Here is a 22912-nt window from a genome sequence, read left to right as displayed (position 1 = left end):
CCCCCCCCCCCCCTCAATGCCACCTCCACCAATCCTTCACAAACTTTGTCTTTACGCTAAAACCACAAGGTCTTGGCAGCATACCCAACTGGGTCAGTGGGGTGCGACCAGTGGTAAACGATCCAGGACAAAACTTTGGAACTCAGTCTCTGATGTGGTCAAAAATCTTTCCTTGGCCCTTGTCTTAGTAAAATACTTACATGACCACTTATGTGTACTAACTAAAGCTAAGTACAGGTACACAATACATGGCTTCTTTTTAACCGTCCATCATGATGAAGTAAACAATCTTGATGACTTCACTGCTCAAGAGATCTATAAACACATATACTTTTTATACGCCCGGCAGAAGACAGACAGACGTATTATGGTAAAGTCTCATCTGTACTTCTGTAAACGTTCTCTTGTCCTGCTTATAACTTCTGATCTGCTCAATATAATGCAACAAAACTTCATACACATGCTTCATCACTAGATGGAGAGTTGCATTCACTGCTCATCATCCCAGCTCAAAGGTTAAGGTCATAAATCAAGGCCAAAGGTAATACAAGGCATTTGCTTCTTGTTCTAGATTGCTCTACGATATTTTGTTGACGAAGGGATAATGTACTGTATGCAGTACTCCTGTTGGCATCATGTTTTTATGCAGAGGGACTTCTCAGAAAATACTTTCAGAGCATCTTCAACTTTCATGATTGCTGAGATCATCCCCCGCTGAAATGACTTACATCTTTATCAGCTACTTACCAACACTGATGATAAATGTTCCTTTTTGTTTGAGGTGTTTTTCTGCATTAATTAGCACTTATTCATGTCAAGTAAATGTAACATCTTTGTGTGTGTAACTTTCAGCAGAGGCTTAATGCTAATCAGATTGTGTTTCCAAAGCAATAACAGTCAAATACAGAACTAAGCTTCCTTCATTTTTATTTTCCAATTTTTTTTTTTTGTTAGTTTTTTATATAAAACTGTAACTTTTATATTCAGGCTGTAAATTGAGATCTAACAACATCCTTACCAATCAGACCCAGAAGGCACATCTGATCAATCTGTAATCCTTTATTTTCAACATTAATGTGGTCATTTTTTTGTTGATTGTTTGCTGAGTGCTGCAGTTCATAACCCAATGTTAAGTAACTGGAAATCAAGTTCAACGCCAGGCTCGCCAGACAAACTGGAAGCTTTTCTGGGTGTTACAAAGTACTTAATAAACTGGATCATTTTAATTCTGAGTGTCTTTAAAGAAAGTCACTTTTGACACATTTTGACATAAAATTAGGATGTTTTTATCTGAATTTATTCAACTGATGACATAGTCTTACTGAGGACTAGCTAAGCTTTAATCAAAGCCATTTATGGCTTTTTTAAAAAGAAAGTCTTGTAAGTTAATTCACACATTCCCCCTTGAACCACAAGGTGCATTTAATGTTCTGAACTCATCTGGATGAAATACTCATGAGTTGTTTAAAAAGCAATGTGTTCATCAGAATTAAACCTTGCTGTTGCAAAAAACATTTTTCAACACAGAGGTTAGTTAAGTCATGGTGCTGTTGTCCTTGCTGCTGCTGCTGCTACATAACATTAGCATGTTCTAAATGGATTTTGTTGCTTTATAATTGTGCCTTTATTGGCGAAAAACACTGCAGAATGTACGTCAAATGGTGTACAATAACTGTACCAATGTTTCTATAGTATATATGCTGCATGTGTGTTAATATTGATATATATATTTACATATTTTAAACACACAATGTATCAAATTGTTTGTCTTTTTTGAGACTTCCACTCAAAAAAATGGTTTATGTGGTTCTCTTAAACCAGTATGTTCTACAACTGTTTCAAATGAGTTGGCAACACAAATAATAGGTGAAATTTTTCATTTGCAGTCACTGAGTTTGTATTGTTTGTGACCAATTGACTAATGAAGCTTGCAGATAAGTTAAGTTTGCACGACCAGTTGTTGAAAATCATGGATTATTTCATGTGCACTGCTTGAGAAATTGTAAACAATTTTTTTAAGCTGTACACATTTTTGTTACCATCTGTGCTCACAATGTACCTGCTTCTGCCTGCTTTGTACCCAGCTTGGTAGCTGTCTCCACATTTGGGATTTAAACTATGAGAGGTATTGTTTTTCTTTTGGCTTCAGGGGTTGACATAGTGAGCAAACTGGCATGATAGATTTGGCATTTGTTTCGTGCTGGATGTCTTTCCTGATAAAACCTGAGTTTCAACCTGCAGCTTCAGGTTTACAAAACTGCAGCATAGAGTCCACCAAGCAACTACATCCCATATAAACTACAGGAATGCATCTTTTAAATGCAGATTTCAACCATTTAAAACTGTATCATCAGTGTGTTTTATAGATCTGGACATTCAAGATCATAGCCTTGGATGTTTTCTTTCCAAGGACAGCTCCAGTACAGGTGTCAAAATGAAACTCTAGCCCTCTAGAATTACAGAATCTAAAATAAGAAGTATGTGAGGAGCTTGCAACAAAATCCATAAGAGTTCAAGATGCCTATCATCACTCTGATTATTTTGAGAAAAAAGAACTGATCGCAAAAGTGTTTTAACATGTTCAAAATTCAAGTGACAAGAGTGCACTTCATGCAAGAAAACTTAAAGCATCCACAAAGTGTTTCCCACAGTACCCTCACAAATGCATCCCAGTGAGATCAGTCCACTGAGAACTTAAATGTATTGTTTACTCAGAACTACATCTTTGTGTGCAGAGCTCTTACTTTGCCAAACTGACACATAACTGCTCTGCCAGTTTCTCCAGTAACATCATTAGGTTTCCTGAAGACACTGTTGTTTTAGGCCTTCTTATCAATAATGATGAAAACAGGTAAAGCTCCAGGCAACCTGCTGCACACCACATAACCATGCCCTCATCACCACCACAACCGAAGAGATGGTACTATACTTCAAAATCTCTGACCACCCACACCGTCTCCTACTTTTCTTACTTCTAGCATACTAGCAACTACTCAACAACCTAGTGCCATCTCATATTGCAGATCTTATTGTTCCATATTTCCTAACAGAGCACTTTGCTCTCAGACTGCAGGCTTACTTGTGATTCCTAGAGTTTCCAAAAGCAGAATGGAAGATAGACCTTTCAGTTATCAGGATCCTGTCTTGTGGAACCAACTTCCAGTTTCTGTCTGTGAGTCTGACACTGTCTACTTTTAAGATTAGGCTTAAGACTTTCTTTTTGATAAATCCTATAGTTAGGGTTGGCTTGTTATGCTGCTATAGGCTTAGACTATTGGAGGACAAACTGACCACATTTCCTCACTCTGCTGCTGTCTTTACTTGCTCTAATCTACCTGTTTGTATTTGTAATTATTTCTATCTTAACAGGTTTTTTTTTATCTTTCCTCCTATAGAAAGTACATCTGAACTTGTCATTCTGTGTTTGTCTGTTTCTACTTCCATCCATGCATCAATTTTCTTCCACTTATCTGGGGTCGGGTCGCGGGGGTAGCCGCTTAAGTAGGGAGGCCCAGACTTCCCTCTCCCCAGCCACTTGGGCCAGCTCCTCCGGGGGAATCCCGAGGCGTTCCCAGGCCAGCCGAGAAACATAATCCCTCCAGTGTGTCCTTGGTCTTCCTCTGGGTCTCCTCCTGGTGGGATGTGTCCGGAAAACCTCACCAGGGAGGCGTCCAGGGGGCATCCTAACCAGATGCCCGAGCCACCTCAACTGGTTTCTCTCGACGTGGAGAAGCAGCGGCTCTACTCTGAGTCCCTCCCGGATGACTGAGCTTCTCACCCTATCTCTAAGGGAGAGCCCAGACACCCTGCAGAAAAAACTCATTTCGGCCGCTTGTATCCGAGATCTCATTCTTTTGGTCACAACCCAAAGCTCATGACCATAGATGAGGGTGGGAACGTAGATCGATTGGTAAATTGAGAGCATCGCCTTTTGACTCAGCTCTCTCTTCACCACGACAGACTTGTACAGCACCCGCTTCACTGCAGATGCTGCACCTATCCGCCTATCGAGCTCACGTTCCATTTTCTTTCATTCGTGAACAAGACCCCAAGATACTTGAACTCCTCCACTTGGGGCAGGACCTCTTTCCTGACCCGGAGAAGGCACTCTACCCTTTTCCGGCTCAAGACCATGGCCTCAGATTTGGCGGAACTGATCTTCATCCTGGCCGTGTCGCACTCGGCTGTGAACTGCTCCAGCAAAAGTTGTAGATCACGATCTGATGAAGCCAGTAGGACCACTTCACCTGCAAAAAGCAGAGACGCAATCCTAAGGCCACCAAAATGGATCCGCTCAACACCTTGGCTGCGCCTAGAAATTCTGTCCATAAAAGTGATTAACAGAATCAGTGACAAAGGGCAACCTTGGTGGTGTCCAACTCTCACAGAGAACAAGCACGACTTACTGCCGGCAATGCGGACCAGGCTCTGACACCGGTCATACAGGGACCTAACAGCCCATATCAAAGGGCCCGGTACCCCATTCTCCCAGAGTACCCCCCACAGGCTTCCCTGAGGGACGCGGTCGAACGCCTTCTCCAAGTCCACAAAGCACATGTAGACTGGTTGGGCAAACTCCCACACACCCTCCAGGACCCTGCTGAGAGTGTAGAGCTGGTCTAGTGTTCTACGACCAGGATGAAAACCGCACTGCTCCTCCTGAATCCGAGGGTCGACTATCCGACGGACCCTCCTCTCCAGAACCCCTGAATAGACCTTACCAGGGAAGCTTAAGAGCGTAATCCCCCTGTAGTTGGAACACACTCTACGGTCCCCTTTTTGAATAAGGGGACCACCACCCCGGTCTGCCAATCCAGGGGAACTTCCCCCGATGTCCACGCAATATTGCAGAGTCGCGTAAGCCAACACAACCCTACAACATCCAGAGTCTTAAGGAACTCTGGGCGAATCTCAGCCACCCCTGGGGCCCTGCCATCGAGGAGCTTTTTAACCACCTCGGTGACCTCAGCACCAGAGATTGGAGCGCTTGACCCAAGGTCCCCAGGCTCTGCTTCCTCAGTGGAAGACGTGCCGGTGGGATTGAGGAGGTCTTCAAAGTATTCTGCCCACCTACCCATGACATCCCAAGTTGAGGTCAGCAGCACACCACCCCCACTCTAAACGGTGTTGGTGGTGTACCGCTTCCCCCCTGAGACGCCGGATGGTGGACCAGAATCGCCTCGAAGCCATGCGTAAGTCATTCTCCATGGCCTCTCCAAACTCCTCCCATGCCCGAGTTTTTGACTCAGCAACCACCCGAGCCACATGTTTCTACTTCCTGTCGTCTCAAACCCAGCCGGTTGAAGCAGATGGCCGCTTGTCCTGAGCCTGGTTCTGCTGGAGGTTTCTTCCTGTCAAAAGGGAGTTTTTCCTTCCCACTGTCTCCTTTGTCCTTGCTCAGGATGGGAGACTGTGATGAAGTGAATATTCAACACAATCTGCTGCTTCTTTAGATAGAAAACTTTACTAATTGTATTTTATAAACTATGTGAATGTTTCTGTTCAGTGCCCTGAAACGGCATCTGTTGGTGCTATAGAAATAAACTGAATTGAATTGACCATCAGTAACTCAGAGATGGACAGTGTTAGCACCAAGCTCTGGTTCCATATTTTGAAGTAGATGAACCAATGATGTCTCAACGCAACAACTGGTAGACATCTACACAGAACATTGTGTTCACGTAGCAGATGGCATTTTAAAATACATCACACACCTCTCTCATGGCTTTTTCACTCAGAGCTCATCTGTAAAACAATACGAAAGCCTGAGAACAAAGAGTACTCACTCAGCTGTTAAACATAATTTTCAAGCAATCAGACTGTTGGAGCAAAGAATTGAAAAGGTTCCATCTGATCTGTTGGACAAAGTGTTTACTACAGGACATACTCACAATCCAGCGTTTTACTTTCCACACTTTTGCCCAGTCTCTGCATGAAATGGACTTTCTCATCTGATTTGATATGTTGGAGTGTAATAATTGTTGTCGGTGGCAGCGTGCACGCTTTCAGGCATCGTTCCACCATCTAACACGCTCCTGTTGCTAAAACCCTTTGAGCTTTTTCTAACCTTTATTTCAGAAACACTCTATTCAGAGCAGACCCTTAAGTTGAAAAAATGTACTCATCATATGAGCACAACTGCATCATTTCATGCCTTTAAAACAGCCTGATGGAAACTTTATCTGCATAATAAAGTAACAATGGGCACTGAGTTTATGATGTGTTCATTTATGTTGGCATCACTGAGTCTTCTTTATTTTTCTCTTTTTCACACAGATAAACTTGAGAATGGCGACATCTACCAGAGGAGACGAGGACCTCCTGTGGGCCACTCTGATGGACACGAAGTAGAAAATAAACACCATGAAGAGGTTAGCCAGGCGAGAAGCAGCTGGCGTCGGATTCTGCTTCTCATCTTAGCCATCACCATCCATAACATCCCAGGTGAGAGTAGGGCACAGCACAGGGAATAAAGGTTTACCATATGGTAATTGTTTGCATGTTTTCTCATGTCATTCTTACATACGGCATGGCTTGATTTAAAAATAAGTGGTTGTAGATAACCATACCGCTTAAAAGCAGCAACGAGGCCGACCAAAGTTCTGTACAACAAAAACAAACCAACAAAGAAGAAGATTGTTCATTAATCATTTGTAAAAGTTTGAAAGCATTTATTTTCAATTCAATTAAATTCAGTTTATTTCTGTAGCTCCAAGTCACAACAGAAGTTGTCTCAGGGCACTGAACAGAAATATTCATATACATAAAAAAAATCTATTAGTAACATTATCTATCTAAGGAAGCAGCAGACTGTGTTGATTCTTCACTTCATCACAGTCTCCCATCCTGAGCAAGGACAAAGGAGACAGTGGGAAGGAAAATTTCCCTTTAAACAGGTAGAGTAGAACAAGTAAAGTCAGTCAAAGTCAGAGAGAGTCAGAGAATCTTTATTGTCGTTCCACCTCATGTGGTACATGTGGTGGAGCGAAATTATGTACACAGGGTCCCAGTTACATCCAACAATAAAATGTATAAGAAAAACAGTAATAAGATATAAGATATGAACTAAGAAAAACATAACCTAAATATACACTAAGCACTAATAGCATAAAACATTACGTCCAACATCAGCACAAACATGAACATGAGTCTGTGAGCAGATAAGCACGCATGAACACATCAACATGATACAGATCAGCAGCAACATGAAACAGATCAGCAGCAACATGATGTGATTTTTCACAGTGATTATTCTGAGTAGATATTCATGAGTCTTAACAGCCTCAGGGTAGAAGCTGTTCCTCAGTCTAGTGGTTCTACACTTAATGCTCCTCAACCTCCTTCCTGAGGGGAGCGGGGCAAAAAGTGTGTGTGCTGGGTGAGTGGGGTTCTTCATGATGCAGGTGGCTCTCTTCCTTCATCTGAAGGTGTAGATGTCTGTGATGGTGGGGAGACTGACTCTAACAAACATATGTGCAGCCTTCACCACTCTCTGCAAAGCTTTTCTTTCTGCAGCTGTGCAGCCTCTATGCCACACGTTTTTGTTTTTTTTTCCCCCTTGTCCTTTCCGGCATTGTTAAAAAAAAAAAAAAAAAAAACTGTAGTATGAGTTTTTATAACTGCTTATTGTTGTTGCTGTTGTCCATTGTTGTCATCTTTCTTTGTTGAAATCAGGTCTCTCTTGTAAATGAGTCCTCGAGGCTCAATGGGATTTACCTGTATAAATAAAGGTTGATTGATTGTGACACTTAGATTTATCGTCTGAGTGTCAAAGTGATGCCCAACAGATTTACTTTCACAAGCAGAGCATTATGGCTGTCCTTAATGCTCCACTTGATATATAAATTAAATTTTATTAGAATATGCTTTGGGTTTATGGACACGGGGACGGAAAACAAAGAAGATAACAAAGCAGAAAAGTGATAGAAGAGTTAAAATGTAAAGAAGGAGATAGGAATAGAGGAGAGAGAGATAAAGAGAACACAAATCAACATCATTGAAGTCTGCCTCTAGACCTGCAGAAAGAAAAAGAAAAAACGACAAAACCGAGAAACCACAACAACAAACAACTTATATAATGATACTTATAACATCATTAGAAAGTATTTTATACAGTACGTGGTAATACAATATATATTTGATGTCCACCACAACCCAATTGAGTGTGTATCTGATAAACACCTGAATCTAAACACCTGTGTGAGCATGCTTATCACTAAAAGGTTTCTCCATAAAAATGTTCAAAAGTGGATGTGGGGACCCATAAACCCGTCCCCACAGTAACACAGGGAAGACCAGAACCACAGACACACAGCGGTCCTCAAGCCCGGAACTCCAGGAGTCCCCCAACAGGGACACCCACACCCCCCAGAGAGAGAAGCAAAGGGAAGCTCCGGGCGATCCCCAGCAACCACAATGCAGAAACCCCAGGAGGCCGTAGCGACGAGTCAACAGGCCCCGCCAGCAACCCGCCCCTCCAGAGTGGATCTGGCCATGGACACCAAGCCCCAAGTCCCGAGGTCATACCACCCCCAAACAGAGGCCCGACAGAGCCAGGGCACCCAGGCCCCCACAGGCAGCCACCAGGGTGGGCCTGCACACACCCCACCACCCAGCCCCAGCTGCTGAGAGCCACCAATGCACCGGCGGCAGGGGGGTCCACCAACGGAGGGGAGCACGACACACCAAATGGGGGGCCAAAACTGATCCAAGAGAGGGGGCCACCCAAAACCCAACCTGAGACAAACAGGCACACAGAGACAGCCCGATAGAGCCTCTGTCGGGACGTCCATGCGCCCCACCCGCCCAAAAGTGACCGCAAGCCGGCCCCAGGCCGGGGGCCAGAGCAGCAGGTAGCAGCAGCTGAGGAAGGCTGGCCCAGCGCACCAATGCATCCCTAAAGCCCCACACCACAGGCCCGGAGAAGCCCCGGCATGCCACCCATGCCCCCCCCCCCCCCCCACACACACACACACACACAGCACCCCACACCGTGAATGTCACATCAGGCCGACCAGCCAGCACCCCGTCGAAGTGAAGCCACGCCCCGACCGCCGCCATGCACTACCAATGACCGCACACACACAACCACAGCCGACCTCCCGCCAGAACCCGGCAGCCACCCCAGCCAAAGGGCTGGCCATCGGAACCAGGAACCCTGATCAAAAGATCCAAACAATCCACGGAGAACCAGAGCACTAGCCCCCCAACCCCCCCGCCGCCGCCGCCGCCCCCTACCCCAAATGTCAGACGGAGTATGAGGGTTTAAGGAAAACTGGAAGACCCAACTCCTCCCTCCCCCCACTCAAATAAGATGTTGATGCATGTTGTTATATAGTGCGTTTAAAATGGGGGGGATGAGGCGGCGACTGGCACAGACCCACCCCCTCCCCAGAGAGCAGGCAGTGCCCGTTCACTTCCCCAATGTTTGCCCAGAACCCTAAATGTCTACATGCAATCAAAGGGGTTTACCCACCTCCACTACGGGTTGGAGCCAATCAAAGAAGCCCAGAGAGATTGTTCTGATGTGGAGGTACAGGCTATCTCAAGACTGATGTAATCCAACAAAAGGTCTTTATCCATGCCACACGTTGATACTGGAGCACAGGATGCTCTCCACTGCACACCTGTAGAAGGAGGTGAGGACTGAGCCTCCCAGACAAGCTCGTCTCAGCCGTCTGAGGAAGTAGAGTCTCTGATGAGCTTTCTTGATCAAGCTGGTAGTGTTGTTGCTCCAGCTAAGGTTGTCATTCATGTTTACACCCAAGTACTTGTAGCTGGAGACCACTTCCACTTCAGATCCTCTTATCTTCAGGGGTGTGTAGGTGTGTTTGTTACTTCTGAAGTCCACAATCATCTCCTTTGTCTTCTTCACATTGATTTGAAGGTTATTCTCTTTGCACCAGCTCTCCAGGTGTTCCACCTCTTGCCTGTAGCTGGACTCATCATTGTTTGTGATGCATCCCACCACCACTGTATCATCTGCAAACTTTACAATGTGACAGCCTGGATGGGTAGCTGCACAATCATACGTGAACAGAGTAAACAGGAGGGGGCTCAACACACATCCCTGAGGAGAGCCAGTGCTGAGGGTTATGGTGGAGAAGGAGAAGTTGTGGATCCTCACTAACTGTGGTCTGTTTGTTAAGAAGTCTAGTACCCAGTTGCAAATGGAGGGGCTTAGTCCTAGTGTGAATAGTTTGTCCATCAGGGTTTTGGGGGATGAAGGTGTTGAAGGCAGACGTGAAATCCACAAAGAGCATACGGACATAAGAGATTTCTGCTCCAGGTGGTTGAGTGCATTGTGGACCACAGAAAAGATGGTGTCCTCTGTTGATCGGTTCTCACGGTATGCGTACTGATGAGGGTCCTCGTTGATGTTGATGGTTGTTTTGATGTGAGTCATGACCAGTTTTTCGAAGCATTTAGCGACTATCGGGGTGAGGGCCACTGGCCGATAGTCATTCAGACCAGTCTCTGTAGAGTTTTTTGGGACTGGGATGATGGTGGCAGTCTTCAGGCAGGTGGGAACTGTCTCCAGGGTAAGTGAGGTGTTAAAGATGTCTGCCAGCACCTCGCAGAGCTGATCGGCACATTCTTTCAACACTTTTCCGGGGATGTTGTCTGGGCCGGTTGCCTTGTGCGGATTAATCCTCCTGAAAGTACTCCTTACTTTGGCTGAGGTCATGCTGAGATGCTCTTTATCCAGTGGTGAGGTGAGTCTGGTGCTGGGTGGTTTGTTTGGGTCTTCAAAGCGTGCATAGAACTTGTTGAGGGCATCAGACAGAGATGGGTCTTTGGGGCATTGTTTACTTCTTCCTTTATAATCTGTTATGCATCTAATGCCCCTCCACATGCTCCCGAGGGTCTTGTGAGATGAATTGACCCTTGATCCTCTGTGCATATGTGGCCTAAAGACAGCAGCAGAGAGAGGAAATGTGGTCAGTTTGTCCTCCAGCAGCCTAAGCCTATAGCAGCAGAACTAAGGGATAGCTCAGGAAACCCCAAGCCAACCCTAACTATAGGATTTATCAAAAAGGAAAGTCTTAAACCCAATCTCAAAAGTAGACAATGTGTCAGCCTCACAGACAGAAACTGGAAGTTGGTTCCACAAGAGAGGAGCCTGACAAAAACTCTGCCTCCCATTCTGCGTTTGGAAACTTTAGGAACCACAAGTAAATGTGCAGTCTGAGAGCAAAGTGCTCTGTTAGGAAAATATGGAACAATAAGGTCTGTAATATAAGATAGAGCTAGGTTGTTGAGGGTTTTGTAGGTTAGAAGTAAGATTTTGAATTTATTTCTGAATTTGACAGGGAGCCAATGAAACGAAGCTAAAACTGGAGAGATATAATCTCTCCCACTAACTCCAGTTAAGACTCTGTCGCAGCAGCATTATGGATCAGCTAAAAAAAATTTTTACACCCAGATATTAAGGAACTGCCATAGTCCTGCCTAGAATTGATAAGTGCATGGATCGGCTTTCTGCATTTTTGATTTTTATTGTATTTCAGTGATATTTTACTGGTGGAGCAAAGCAGTCCTGTAACATTTTTAATGTGGTACATTACATATTCTGATCATAAAAAGCACCAAGGTTATTTACAATAAAACTGATATATGATTATTTTTATTATTATTATTAACGTTTAACACCAAAGTTCATGCTCAATAATCCAGGTACAAATCCAACAATGTTCAGTCTGGTCATCTGGACAGTTTCTTTCTTTCTTTCTTTTTTTTTTTCCTGAGAAATTTCGTCCTTCATCCAACAGACTTCTTCAGTCCAATGAGCCACGAACACACTGGAGCCCCACAAGCACCACACTCCCATAGTGGAAAAAAACAGTTTGCTGGTGATAAGATGGTTTCTGGGGCCTGCCCTCTCCCCCGTCAACTCCTCTAAGGCAGCCATGCCAAAATGGTTCAAAACACCCAAGTTCATGCTCAATAATTAATTCAACCTTTACTTATACAGGTTAATCCCACTGAGCCTTGGGGACTCATTTACAATAGAGACCTGATTTTAACAAAGAATGATGATAACAGTGGACAATCATAAATGATGCATATAAATTGAGAAGAACAAGTGAAAGAAAATGGTGTTAAAAAATGAAACAAAAAACAGCTAGGTTGTAAGGTGATGTAAATGGACTGTAAATGGACTGTACTTATATAGCGCCTTTCTTTCTTATTTCAAGATACTCAAAGCGCTTTACACTACAGTCTGTGCCTCATTTACCCATTCATACAGCACTCTACAAAGCTAATTGAACAAATCATTCTAATGAGACTAATCAGTGCTTTAACTCACATTCAAACACTGATGGGACACACATCAGAGGCTATGAGGGGTTCAGTGTCTTGCCCAGGGACACATCGGCATGTGACTGCTGGTGGATTCGAACCCCCAACTCTTGCATTGGAGGACGACTGCTCTAACCATTCAGCCACAGCCGCCCAAAGAATGTAGAAAACTAAAAACAGGAACACGTCTGCATTGGTTTTTGCTAGGAATGTAGCAATAATCCAGCAATAGCAATAATCCAGGTATAAATTCAACAATGTTCAGCCAGGTCATCTGGACAGTTTATTTTTCTTTTTTTTTTCTTCTGAGCCTTTTCGTCCTTCATACAAAGGATTATCATCTACCATTTCGTAAATACTTCTGAAATAGCTTTTAAAATACTTTATAAAAGTGGAGCAGTTAAAAAAAAAAAAAATCAACACCTCTCATTCAAATACCACTAAATAATCAAAAGATAACTGAACTTCTTCTATCTCTATGAACACATTTTTCAGAAAGAGGACACTGCTTACCAAATGTTTAGTCTCAACTGTAAAAGATCCTGTTCTTATTTTGCAGAAACAAGCCAGTCAGTTTTTATATTCATGCAGAATAATTGTGTTTCAGCAGTCACAGAGTGTTTTGATGTTAAATGTAGCTGCTCACATTTGGGTGTAAACGTCAAAGTTTGGATGTGCTTGATTGCACTGAGTCTGACTGAACCCTGAGTTTGCAAAGATGGCCACCAGCACTTTTAAGGATTCTATAATAAATCCACCAAGAATTTATTATCTTCGCTGCCTCCTACAAAAAGAAAGAAGGTGTTTGTTAAAAGACAGGCAAGCTTACCTCACAGATTCACTTCATCATAACTTGAGTTTTCTAGTTAGTTTCGCAGTAATTCTTGGAAAACTAATTGTTGATCACAGCTTTTTAAATATGACAGTGAATAAAATTCAAAGATAAATAGGAATTCTACTTAAAAGGCTACTAAAATCAAATTAGATGTTGAAAGTGGCATGCATTTTTTTTATTTTCTTGCATTTGTAATGTTTTCATGCATATTGACACTGATGCCGCGGTTACATTTAAGACGGAGTAGATACAGGTGTAGATGATTACCCTTTGGCTCAAATCACTTCACAGCCATGAAAATTAATAAGAACATGCAGTGTGACTTGTTTAAATGATTTTCTGCTTCAAGACTCAATGGATTTCCATTTGTTCTATCAGTACCAGTTGTATCCTATTTGTACCGTGAAGTGATTATTGGACTCATTAGCTTTGGATAAAAACCATATTAGAGACACACGCTGCCTGTGCTGTGGTACAGCACTTAATTGTAGCTGTTGTTAGGTCTTAAAAAGACAGTTTATTTAAGGATAACTATTTTCTGATTACTCCGCCCACCTTTACTTTCTTGTAGCAACTAAAGCACACAAAAATGTTCTTGTACAAACAGATCCGTGCAGTCAGACTTACTGAGGCATGAGACAGGACAAAGTGTTTGTGAAGGATATTAATTTGCTGGTTGGAGATATATCACCTCTGTCAGTGATAGACCACCGTGGAATACTCAAATGCATGATTTATGTGCAAGCAGACAAGACAAAAACAAAGATACACACACAGGTGGGACTAAACAAAAGATAATTAAAGGAACATTTATTGAAGGAAAGCATATCACTTGCCAAACTTTAGCTTAATATCTGTAAAATTGACTCAGTTATAGGCATCGCTAGTTCCATCACCACCTTTGAATGAAACACCCACACCTGCCTCCACCCTCGTTTTTACCACTCTTTTTCTTTGTTCTTTGCTTTATCACGACTAAAGAGGTATTGTGCTCCATTTGGAAAGAAATCCAATCGAACCCCTTTATTACATTCTTTGATTTATTTCAGGGCGTGTTCGTAGCCAAACAAACCTAAGTGGAATACATCTCATTAAAATCAAAGACAAATCTGAAAGTTAAAGAATGGTGGTATTAATAAGTCAGAGTCAGAGTTTCTTTATTTGTCATTTGCACCACATGTGGTACATGTGGTGGAACGAAATTATATACACAGTGTCCCAGTTACATCCAACAAAAAAAAATGTACAAGAAAAACAGTAATAAGATCTAAGATATGAACTAAGAAAAACATCAACTAAAAATACGCTAACTTACATAAAAACAATGCGCTGAACAGCAGCACAAACATGAGTCTGTGTGAGCATATGAGCACAAATGAACACAGCAACATGAAATAGATCAGCAGCAACATGGAACAGATCAGCAGCAACATGATGTGATTTTTTTACAGTGATTATTCTGGTTAGAGATTCATGAGTCTAACAGCCTCAGGGTAGAAGCTGTTCCTCAGTCTAGTGGTTCTACACTTAATGCTCCTTAACCTCCTTCCTGAGGGTAGCGGGGCGAAAAGTGTGTGTGCTGGGTGAGTGGGGTCCTTCATGATGCAGGTTGTCCTCTTCCTGCATCTGGAAGTGTAAATTGTGATGGTGGGGAGACTGACTCCAACAGACTTCTGTGCAGCCTTCACCACTCTCTGCAAAGCTTTTCTTTCTGCAGCTGTGCAGCCTTCATGCTACACGTTGATGCTCGAGCACAGGATGCTCTCCACTGCACACCTGTAGAAAGAGGTGAGTCTCTGATGAGCTTTCTTGATCAGCCTGGTAGTGTTGTTGGCCCAGCTGAGGTTGTCATTCAGGTGCACATTCAAATACTTGTAGCTGGAGACCACTTGTACCACAGATCCTCATGTTCAGGGGGGTGTAGGTGTGTTTGTTCCTTCTGAAGTCCACAGCCATCTCCTTTGTCTTCTTCACATTGATGTGAAGGTTATTCTCCTTGAACCAGCTCTCCAGGTGTTCCACCTCCTGCCTGTAGCTGGACTCATCATTGTTTGTGATGCATCCCACCACCGCTGTATCATCTTCAAACTTTACAATGTGACAGCCTGGATGGGTAGATGCACAGTCATATATGTATGTGTGCACACATACATGAGCAGAGTTAACAGGAGAGGGCTTAGCACATATCCCTGAGGGGAGCCAGTGCTGAGGGTTATAGTGGAGGGGGAGAAGTTGTGGATCCTCACTGGTTTTGGTCTGGTTGTTAAGAAGTCTAGTACCCAGTTGCAACTGAAGGGGCTTAGTCCTAGTGTGAGTAATTTGTCCATCAGGGTTCGGAGAATCATGGTATTGAAAGAAGACGTGAAGTCCACAAAGAGCATACGGACGTAGGAGTCATTCTAAGGGATGGTTTATTGTCAAATATACATATTTTCAAATATGGGAGTGGTGGTGCAGAAGTAAGAGAAGGTAGGCCTGTGATCGAAAGATTGCCAGTTCAAGTGAAAAATCATAAAAAGACAATTATTGCATCTCTTAGGAATATTTCCCTCAAACATGTTTAAAGAAAAGCCTTTGGTTCAACTTTATTCTAACCCACAGATGTACAAATCACAAAACAATAATTACTTTTTGAATCACTCAAATAAAATCTGTATACAAGAAACAAAACCACATATCTAAATTGAACAATAAAAGGCACAATGAGTGCAAATACATCAATTGATGAAGAAAAATATAGAATTATAAATATAATATAATTTTAAATATAAATCTTTTTGTAGAATCTGGTTCATCAGATTTAATTCAGTTTATATAGCGCCAAGTCACAACAGAAGTCGTCTCAGGGCACTGAACAGAAATATTCATATATAAAATAAGTTAACAGAAACGTTCATATTTAAAAATAATAATTCAACATTCTTTATCTAAGGAGCAGACTGCTTTGAGTTTAACTCATCGCAGAACTCTCACTCGGTGAACTAAAGTTCATTAAAAGTTCATTAGCAGGATTTTGGATTCTGGACACACCTCCAGAACCCGTCCTGAAGTGCGGTGCAAATCCAGGCTGATCTGAGCAGGGCTGAGCAGAGTTGGGGCTGTGTAGGAGCAGTACAAAAGAGGCATAAGGCAGTATGTAAGTAAGTATGGAAGAAAGGAAGTTTGGAAGAAAGTAGACAAAGTCTGTCTTGTTCAGACAGACTGCAACTGAAAAAGTTGATGTGAGGTTTTGATGTTGTTGGTTTATTTTACTGGGGCTTTTCATGATAGATTTTGTTAAAGCAACATACAAGCAATGAATTTTTCAAACCACCCCCATTAGTTCGAGGGTTTACTTGAAATGTGATGACCTGATCAAGGTAAGGTGTCTCTGCGCTTTCCAGAGTTCCACACTCCTCTTTTAATAAAGATCTACTTTACAACACCTGAACTAAATACCGAACAGAAAAAAAAAACTTTGCTTAGAGGGTACTGTAGATAATATAAAACGATTGATCTTCTTTTTGACTCGGTGTAGGGGTGTCTGGAATTTTTTTGCAGCCTTGAAACTTTGAAAAGACCTAATGCCTTCATTGTGTTTTAGGCCTCTTGATCATCTTAAATTCGTTTAGCAGCTCAGATATGCTGTGGTAAGTTATTTCATTTCTTCGGTTGGAAGCAAAATTGTTCAGCCTTCTCATCATTATCTTGTCTCTACTTTAAATTCAAACCCTGCAGATTTGTAAGGGTGATATGTGACAGGAATTTAATGTAATTGCGAATAGTACATTAACAAGCGAGCTGACCTGTGTGTTACTTCAGAATTTATGTGAGGCATGCTGTTTTAATACCTGACCATGTTTAACTTCTGACCTGCAATGAGATAGGCCTACAAATGGATCATTACCAAGCAAGTCAAGGTCAAACTGTAGAAAAAGGGCATTTAAATAGTCTTGGTTGTGTATTCTGTTGGTCTTGTTGATCTTCAACTGGTTCTGTGATGAACTGCTGACCTGTCCAGAGTCTACCCCACCTTTCTCCCAATGACTTGTGCATGGTTGGTTTGCACTCCTAGTTGGGGGTATTTTTCTTTTTCTGCATGAATGCAGCAAGTTTTTCACGTGTATGTATGGGTAGAGTGTGTTCCAACTACAGGGGGATCACACTCTTAAGCCTCCCTGGAAAGGTCTATTCGGGGGTTCTGGAGAGGAGGGTCTGTCGGATAGTCGAACCTCAGATTCAGGAGGAGCAGTGCAGTTTTTGTCCTGGTCGTGGAAAACTGGACCAGCTCTACACTCTCAGCAGGGTCCTGGAGGGTGCATGGTGAGTTTGCCCAACCAGTCTACATGTGCTTTGTGGACTTGGAGAAGGTATTCGACCACTTCCCTCGGGGAACCCTGTGGGGGGTACTCTGGGAGTATGGGGTACCAGGCCCTTTGATCTAACGTTTCGTTTCTATAGTTCAAAAACATACATGTTATGTAAACACCTACTCTAAATTGTCGCTAGGCATGAGCAGGAATGGTTAGCTCTCATTTGTGTCTCTTAGTAAACCTGGAAGGACTCCTGTCCAGGGTATACCCTGGGCAGTCCTAGCCTGTTTGGTGCCCTGGGTGAACAACCCCTCCGGTGCACCCAACCCCTTATTGCCTGGCCCCGGAGGTGCGGACTCTCATAATTTAGAATATCATGGTACCATCACAGACATGCTCAATATGTCTTTTAAAAAGTTATTTGAAAAACTTGAAATTGAAAAAACTAGAATAATACTATAAAAACACAGAGTAAGACACATAAATACTATATCCCATGAATTTAAAAACATACAATACAAATATAAAAAATAAACTCATCCATCTATCCATCATCTTTACCTGCTTCTTCCTTTTTGGGTCACAGGGGTCACTGGTGTCCATATCCAGCAGTCACTGGATGAGAGGCGGGGGACACCCTGGGCAAGTCTCCAGTTCATCACAGTGACACATAGACGAGACAAACAACCATTCCCTCTGTCACTCTCACCTAGGGAAAATTTAGAGTTACCAATCAGTCTAAAATGCATGTTTATGGTCTGTGGGAGGAAACTGGAGTACCCGGAGAAAACCCACACATGCACGGAGAGAACATGCAAACATCCAGAAATGTCCCTAGTTCGGATTAGAAACTGTGACATTCTCGCTGAGGTAGCAGCTCTACCAACTGTGCCACTATGCCACCCACAAAATAAAAATACTGTAGAAAATAAACACTATTGAAATAAGGCATTTATACATTACACCAATAGAACGCTTGTAAACGTTTGTACAACAATTACACTTTTGCCAAGACACAAATTTCATGTGTGTAATTGCCACTCGAGTAGAATCGGTTGTCACCGACCATCCCTAAACATGAGTCAAAACAATGTAGGCCTAAACTAATTCATTGTCCTTAGAGTACAGATTTGTTTATTGTATTATTTTTTCAGTGATTTCACACAAATAAGCTGTGAACTATTGGCCATATTCACAATATTTATTTACCCTTTATTTGTCCCTGTAGTCTCATTGAGCCACAAGAACTCATTTTCAAGAGAGACCTGTTTAGGGAGCAGATGGTGCGGGTTAAGGGCCTTGCTCAGGGGCCCAAGGTGGGGCGAATGAGGGTGGAGGGAGGTGTGGGTGTTTCACCTTTTCCATCCACATTTTGATGTTGACGGTACCAGGAGGTGAACCTGCGACTTTCCTATCACAAGGCCATCTTCTAGCCTCTGCGCCACCACTCCCCTCATATTATCATCATATCATATTATGAATGAAATGTATTTTGTTTGTGAGCAATCAGTGGTGTGATTTACTTATTGAACTAATTATATTAGATGCATCTCTGGCCCAGCAAGGGAGAGGAGAGAATTATGTCCCCTCCCCCTTTCACCCTTTCACAGCCTGTGTGTCAGACCTCAGCTGAAGCTACATGCCTTGCACCTGGCAGAGGGCGACCACTCCCCACAATGGACGATAGGAAACTGATATGTATGCCAGACAGACTATATGAGATAATGTGTTTTGTTTTTTTTGAGGGTGGGGGTAGGTGCTCGTGCCACCCTTGAAGAGATGTCACCCTGGGCAGCTGCTTATATCTCCCGTATCAGAAACCACCACTTTTACCCCACCTCTCACCTCTGATAGGTGCCATGCTACTCTGAACAAGAACAAGATGGTAAAGAAGAGTTGAGTTACTTGTTATGTCACCCAAAGTCTTGTCCCTGTACCTCTAGATCCAAATAGTATCCTGATGACTTTGTGTGCCATCCATCTATTCTAATCTTTAATACCATCTGGTCTCCTCTCAAAAAATGGAGCATCTCATTCCGATCTCGAAGGCTAAGCCCAGCGACCCTAGAAACGAAGCTCAGTTCTTTCTTTACAGTCTTTACTTTACTCTTTTTTGGTTTCGAACCAGTTTGACATGACTGTCGACGAGGAAGAGGGCCAGCAACAGAGGAGGGAGCGTGCCAAAGACACCATCTTAGCACCAACATAACTGGTTTGTTCCACTTTGGAGTAAGCTGTTTGGGGGAAGAATCAGTTTTGTGTTGTGTGTTTCCTTGACTGATTAAGCCTTCCGGATGGAAGGTGAAATGTTCCAGCAAAAAAAAGAAACTGTTCAGATGACCTGACTGAAAATTGTTGGATTTTATACCTGGATTATTGAGCAAGGACTTTTTTGGCTCAGTTCAGTCTCTTGTTCCTGGGATCTCGTTCTTTCAGACATAATTCATACCTCCTGAACATGAATAAGGGGCAGAATGTAGATGGATCATGATGTCCAGAACTATGTTTTCTTCCACTCTGTTTGTTTGAAACACTAACTCTGAGGATGATGCTTCATCTCCTTCTCATTCTACTGTTTCTCAATAACAAAACTTCCAAATACTTGGATTTATATTGTAATAAAACTGAAAGTTTTATGTTGTGTTTCTGTATTTTATCTCATTGGTTTATACTTTGAACTTTTTGTTGACTGATTTGTAAAACACTGGTCAACTTCTTTATATATATATATATATATATATATATATATATATATCAAATTGACACTAACAATGTAATTATCAAATTAAAAGCACACCATTTATTTCTGTTTTACTCTTTCTTAACTCATTACCATAATGTAATTTTTAAAAATAGTACAAGTATAAAAACTGCATGAAGTACATTTTAAGTGAGATGTCTGGTGACATCAAGACAGTCAATTATAAACTCATTCTGCGAAAGTCATGCTTTTAGTAATGTTACTAAATGGCACATTATTGAATATATATTTTCCATAAAAAGCCTACAGCCTGATTTCAACATTATATTGTCTGTTTATCGGTTTTATATTGTGTTAAAATTGATTTCATTGTTGAATGAATAAGTTTTGTGTGTTGATACTTACCTTGTCTCAGGTAGTTGTGTGCCTTTTATACTTTTGTTAGTTTGCAGTTGCTGGTGTTTTGTGTAATTTTGTATCCTGATTTTAAAATGAGAGGCACCTCTATGAAGTACTTCTTCACCAAGTAATCATGTAATTCAACAGCTCCAAACACTGAGGACACTACCCTCTAGTAAACCCATTTAACGTTTCAAACCAACAAACGACATCTACTTTGCATAGAAATCTAGCTTTAGCTTTAACACTGATGTTTAAGAGTAACTGGTTATGTTTTTTGATGCTGAAATAAAAATAGCTTGTTTAGTGAGTCCCTTTTTACTGTAGTGTAGTTAGTGCACTTATTTTTTCAAACTTAACTGTTATTCTCTTGAATTAAACAAAAAAAAAAAACAGCAGCATAATAACATTAACTGCTCTTCAAATAAGTTGGGAGCACTTTTGCAGCAGAACCAGAGATTGATGGAAATCATTCCTACACCCCATTACAGTTGGTCCCAGTTAGTGTGGTGGACAGAGCAAGGTCATTAACAGCTTCTCTATGAGGGAGCCATGTCAGTTACAAAAAAAGTAACTCTATGAGCAAGAATTATTCAGATTCAATAACTGCTTCCCTACATTCATTGTCTGGTTTTAAACAATTGCACAGCACCGGAACGGCTTTAGTTAGGGTTTGTTAAAGTTAGTTAAAGTTAGTTAGTTAAAGTTTGGGCTTTAGTTAGGGTTTGTAATGACATTCTGTTAACAAATGACTGATCATTTCATTCATTCAACCTTTATTTAGACAGGTAAATCTCATTGAGCCTTGAGGACTCATTTATAAGGGAGACCTGATTTCAACAAAGAATGATGACAACAATGGTCAGTTTTTGATGCTTGTACTCCTGGACCTTACGACCTTACTGCTGCTTTTGATACTGTTGACCACAGTATCCTTATATCAGGGCTAGAACACTGGGTTGGGATTACAGGTGCATCATTAGAATTGTTCTGTTCTTATCTGAGTAACAGGAGCTTTTATGTTAATGTTGATAATATAGTATCTGCTTCAGTGCCTTTTTCCTGTGGGGTTCCGCAAGGCTTGTTTCTTGGACACCTTCTGTTTTCACTGTATCTGCTCCCTTTCAGGTATATCCTGAGGAAACGTGGTCTTTCCTTTCATTGTTATGCTGATTGTCAGATTTATCTACCCTTAAAACCTAATAATTCTTGGTCCATTCACTCTCTGTTAAAATGTCTTGATGACATCAAGGCATGGATGGCTTCAATTTTTTTTTTTAAGTTTTAACAATCAGAAGACTGAAGTCATTGTGTTTAGCCCTAGCTCTACTGTTGTCTTTGTTCCTGTAAACCTAGAATCTCTTGAGCCATATCTTAAGCAGTCTGTTGCAAATCTCAGGATAGTTTTAGACGCTGACTTTAAGTTTAATAAACAGATTAACTCTGTTCTGCAGAAAAGTTTATTCCACTTAAGGCAGATAGCAAAGCTTAAGTCAGTGGTGAGCAGATCTGATCTAGAAAAAGTAGTCCATGCTTTCATTACATCCATGCATCCATGTATCATGCTTTCACTGTCTCACTTGATGAATGACTTTACTAATTGGCTTTTATGTATGTGAATGTTTCTGTAAAGTGCCCTGAGACAACTTTGTTGTGATTTGGCGCTATATAAATAAACTGAATTGAATTGAATTGAATTCATATAGTTGTAGTTCCACTACACAACATTAGCACATGAATTAGTCATACTCATCAATCCTTCGGATCCTCTGAATATCTCATCTTTTTCTCTCAGTAATTCTAATCACCAGTTCTGTTAACTGCTGTTATAAAATCAACATTGATTATTTATTTTTATGGGTATTTGTATTAAATTGCTGAAAAAAGTTGATGTTGTTTTTTAGGTTAAATTTTGTACCGTAATTGTTATAAACATCCAAAGCAATTACTGTAATGCAATAATGTGAAGATTGGAGAGATGTCCATATGTAAATGGCTCCCTTCATGCATTCAACAAACACAAACTACACATGAAATCCTTATTTACCATTACATTACAATTTTTATTAAATATTATTAAATCCTGATAAATTTCAGAGAACATAAGAGAGTCATCTTCTAGCCCTGGTAAAAATAAAAACAGATTATGTGGTTCTACTTCAGAAAATAAATGCATGAGGCTGTTGAGAGTTTGAAGTATTTACAAGAATTTCTTTTCTTTTTTTTAAACAATCAAACAGTGGTGAATCGTCAGGGCCAGCGAGGCTTTCTCTGCTGGCTTTAACACTATCAGAATAACTAATTTACAAACCTCCCCACACCCCGCACACACACACTCACATATATGTGTGTGTGTATATATATATATATATATATATATAT

General features: G+C 41.6%; 1 protein-coding gene across 1 annotated transcript in view; it reads left to right on the top strand.

Moving 5' to 3' along the window:
* Positions 1-22912, top strand: part of LOC119424138 (zinc transporter ZIP11) — a 107927-nt gene that overhangs the window by 61067 nt on the left and 23948 nt on the right. The window contains exon 3 of the mRNA XM_037691605.1: positions 6277-6444. Coding sequence (XP_037547533.1) covers positions 6277-6444 — 168 coding nt within the window. The remainder of the gene's footprint in view (positions 1-6276; positions 6445-22912) is intronic.

The sequence above is a fragment of the Nematolebias whitei genome, chromosome 17, assembly GCF_014905685.2.
Source record: "Nematolebias whitei isolate Nwh7 chromosome 17, NemWhi1, whole genome shotgun sequence".
NCBI classification, from domain to species: Eukaryota; Metazoa; Chordata; class Actinopteri; order Cyprinodontiformes; family Rivulidae; genus Nematolebias; species Nematolebias whitei.
Note: the sequence above shows the minus strand (reverse complement) of the source record. Positions and strands in the feature narration are given on the sequence as shown.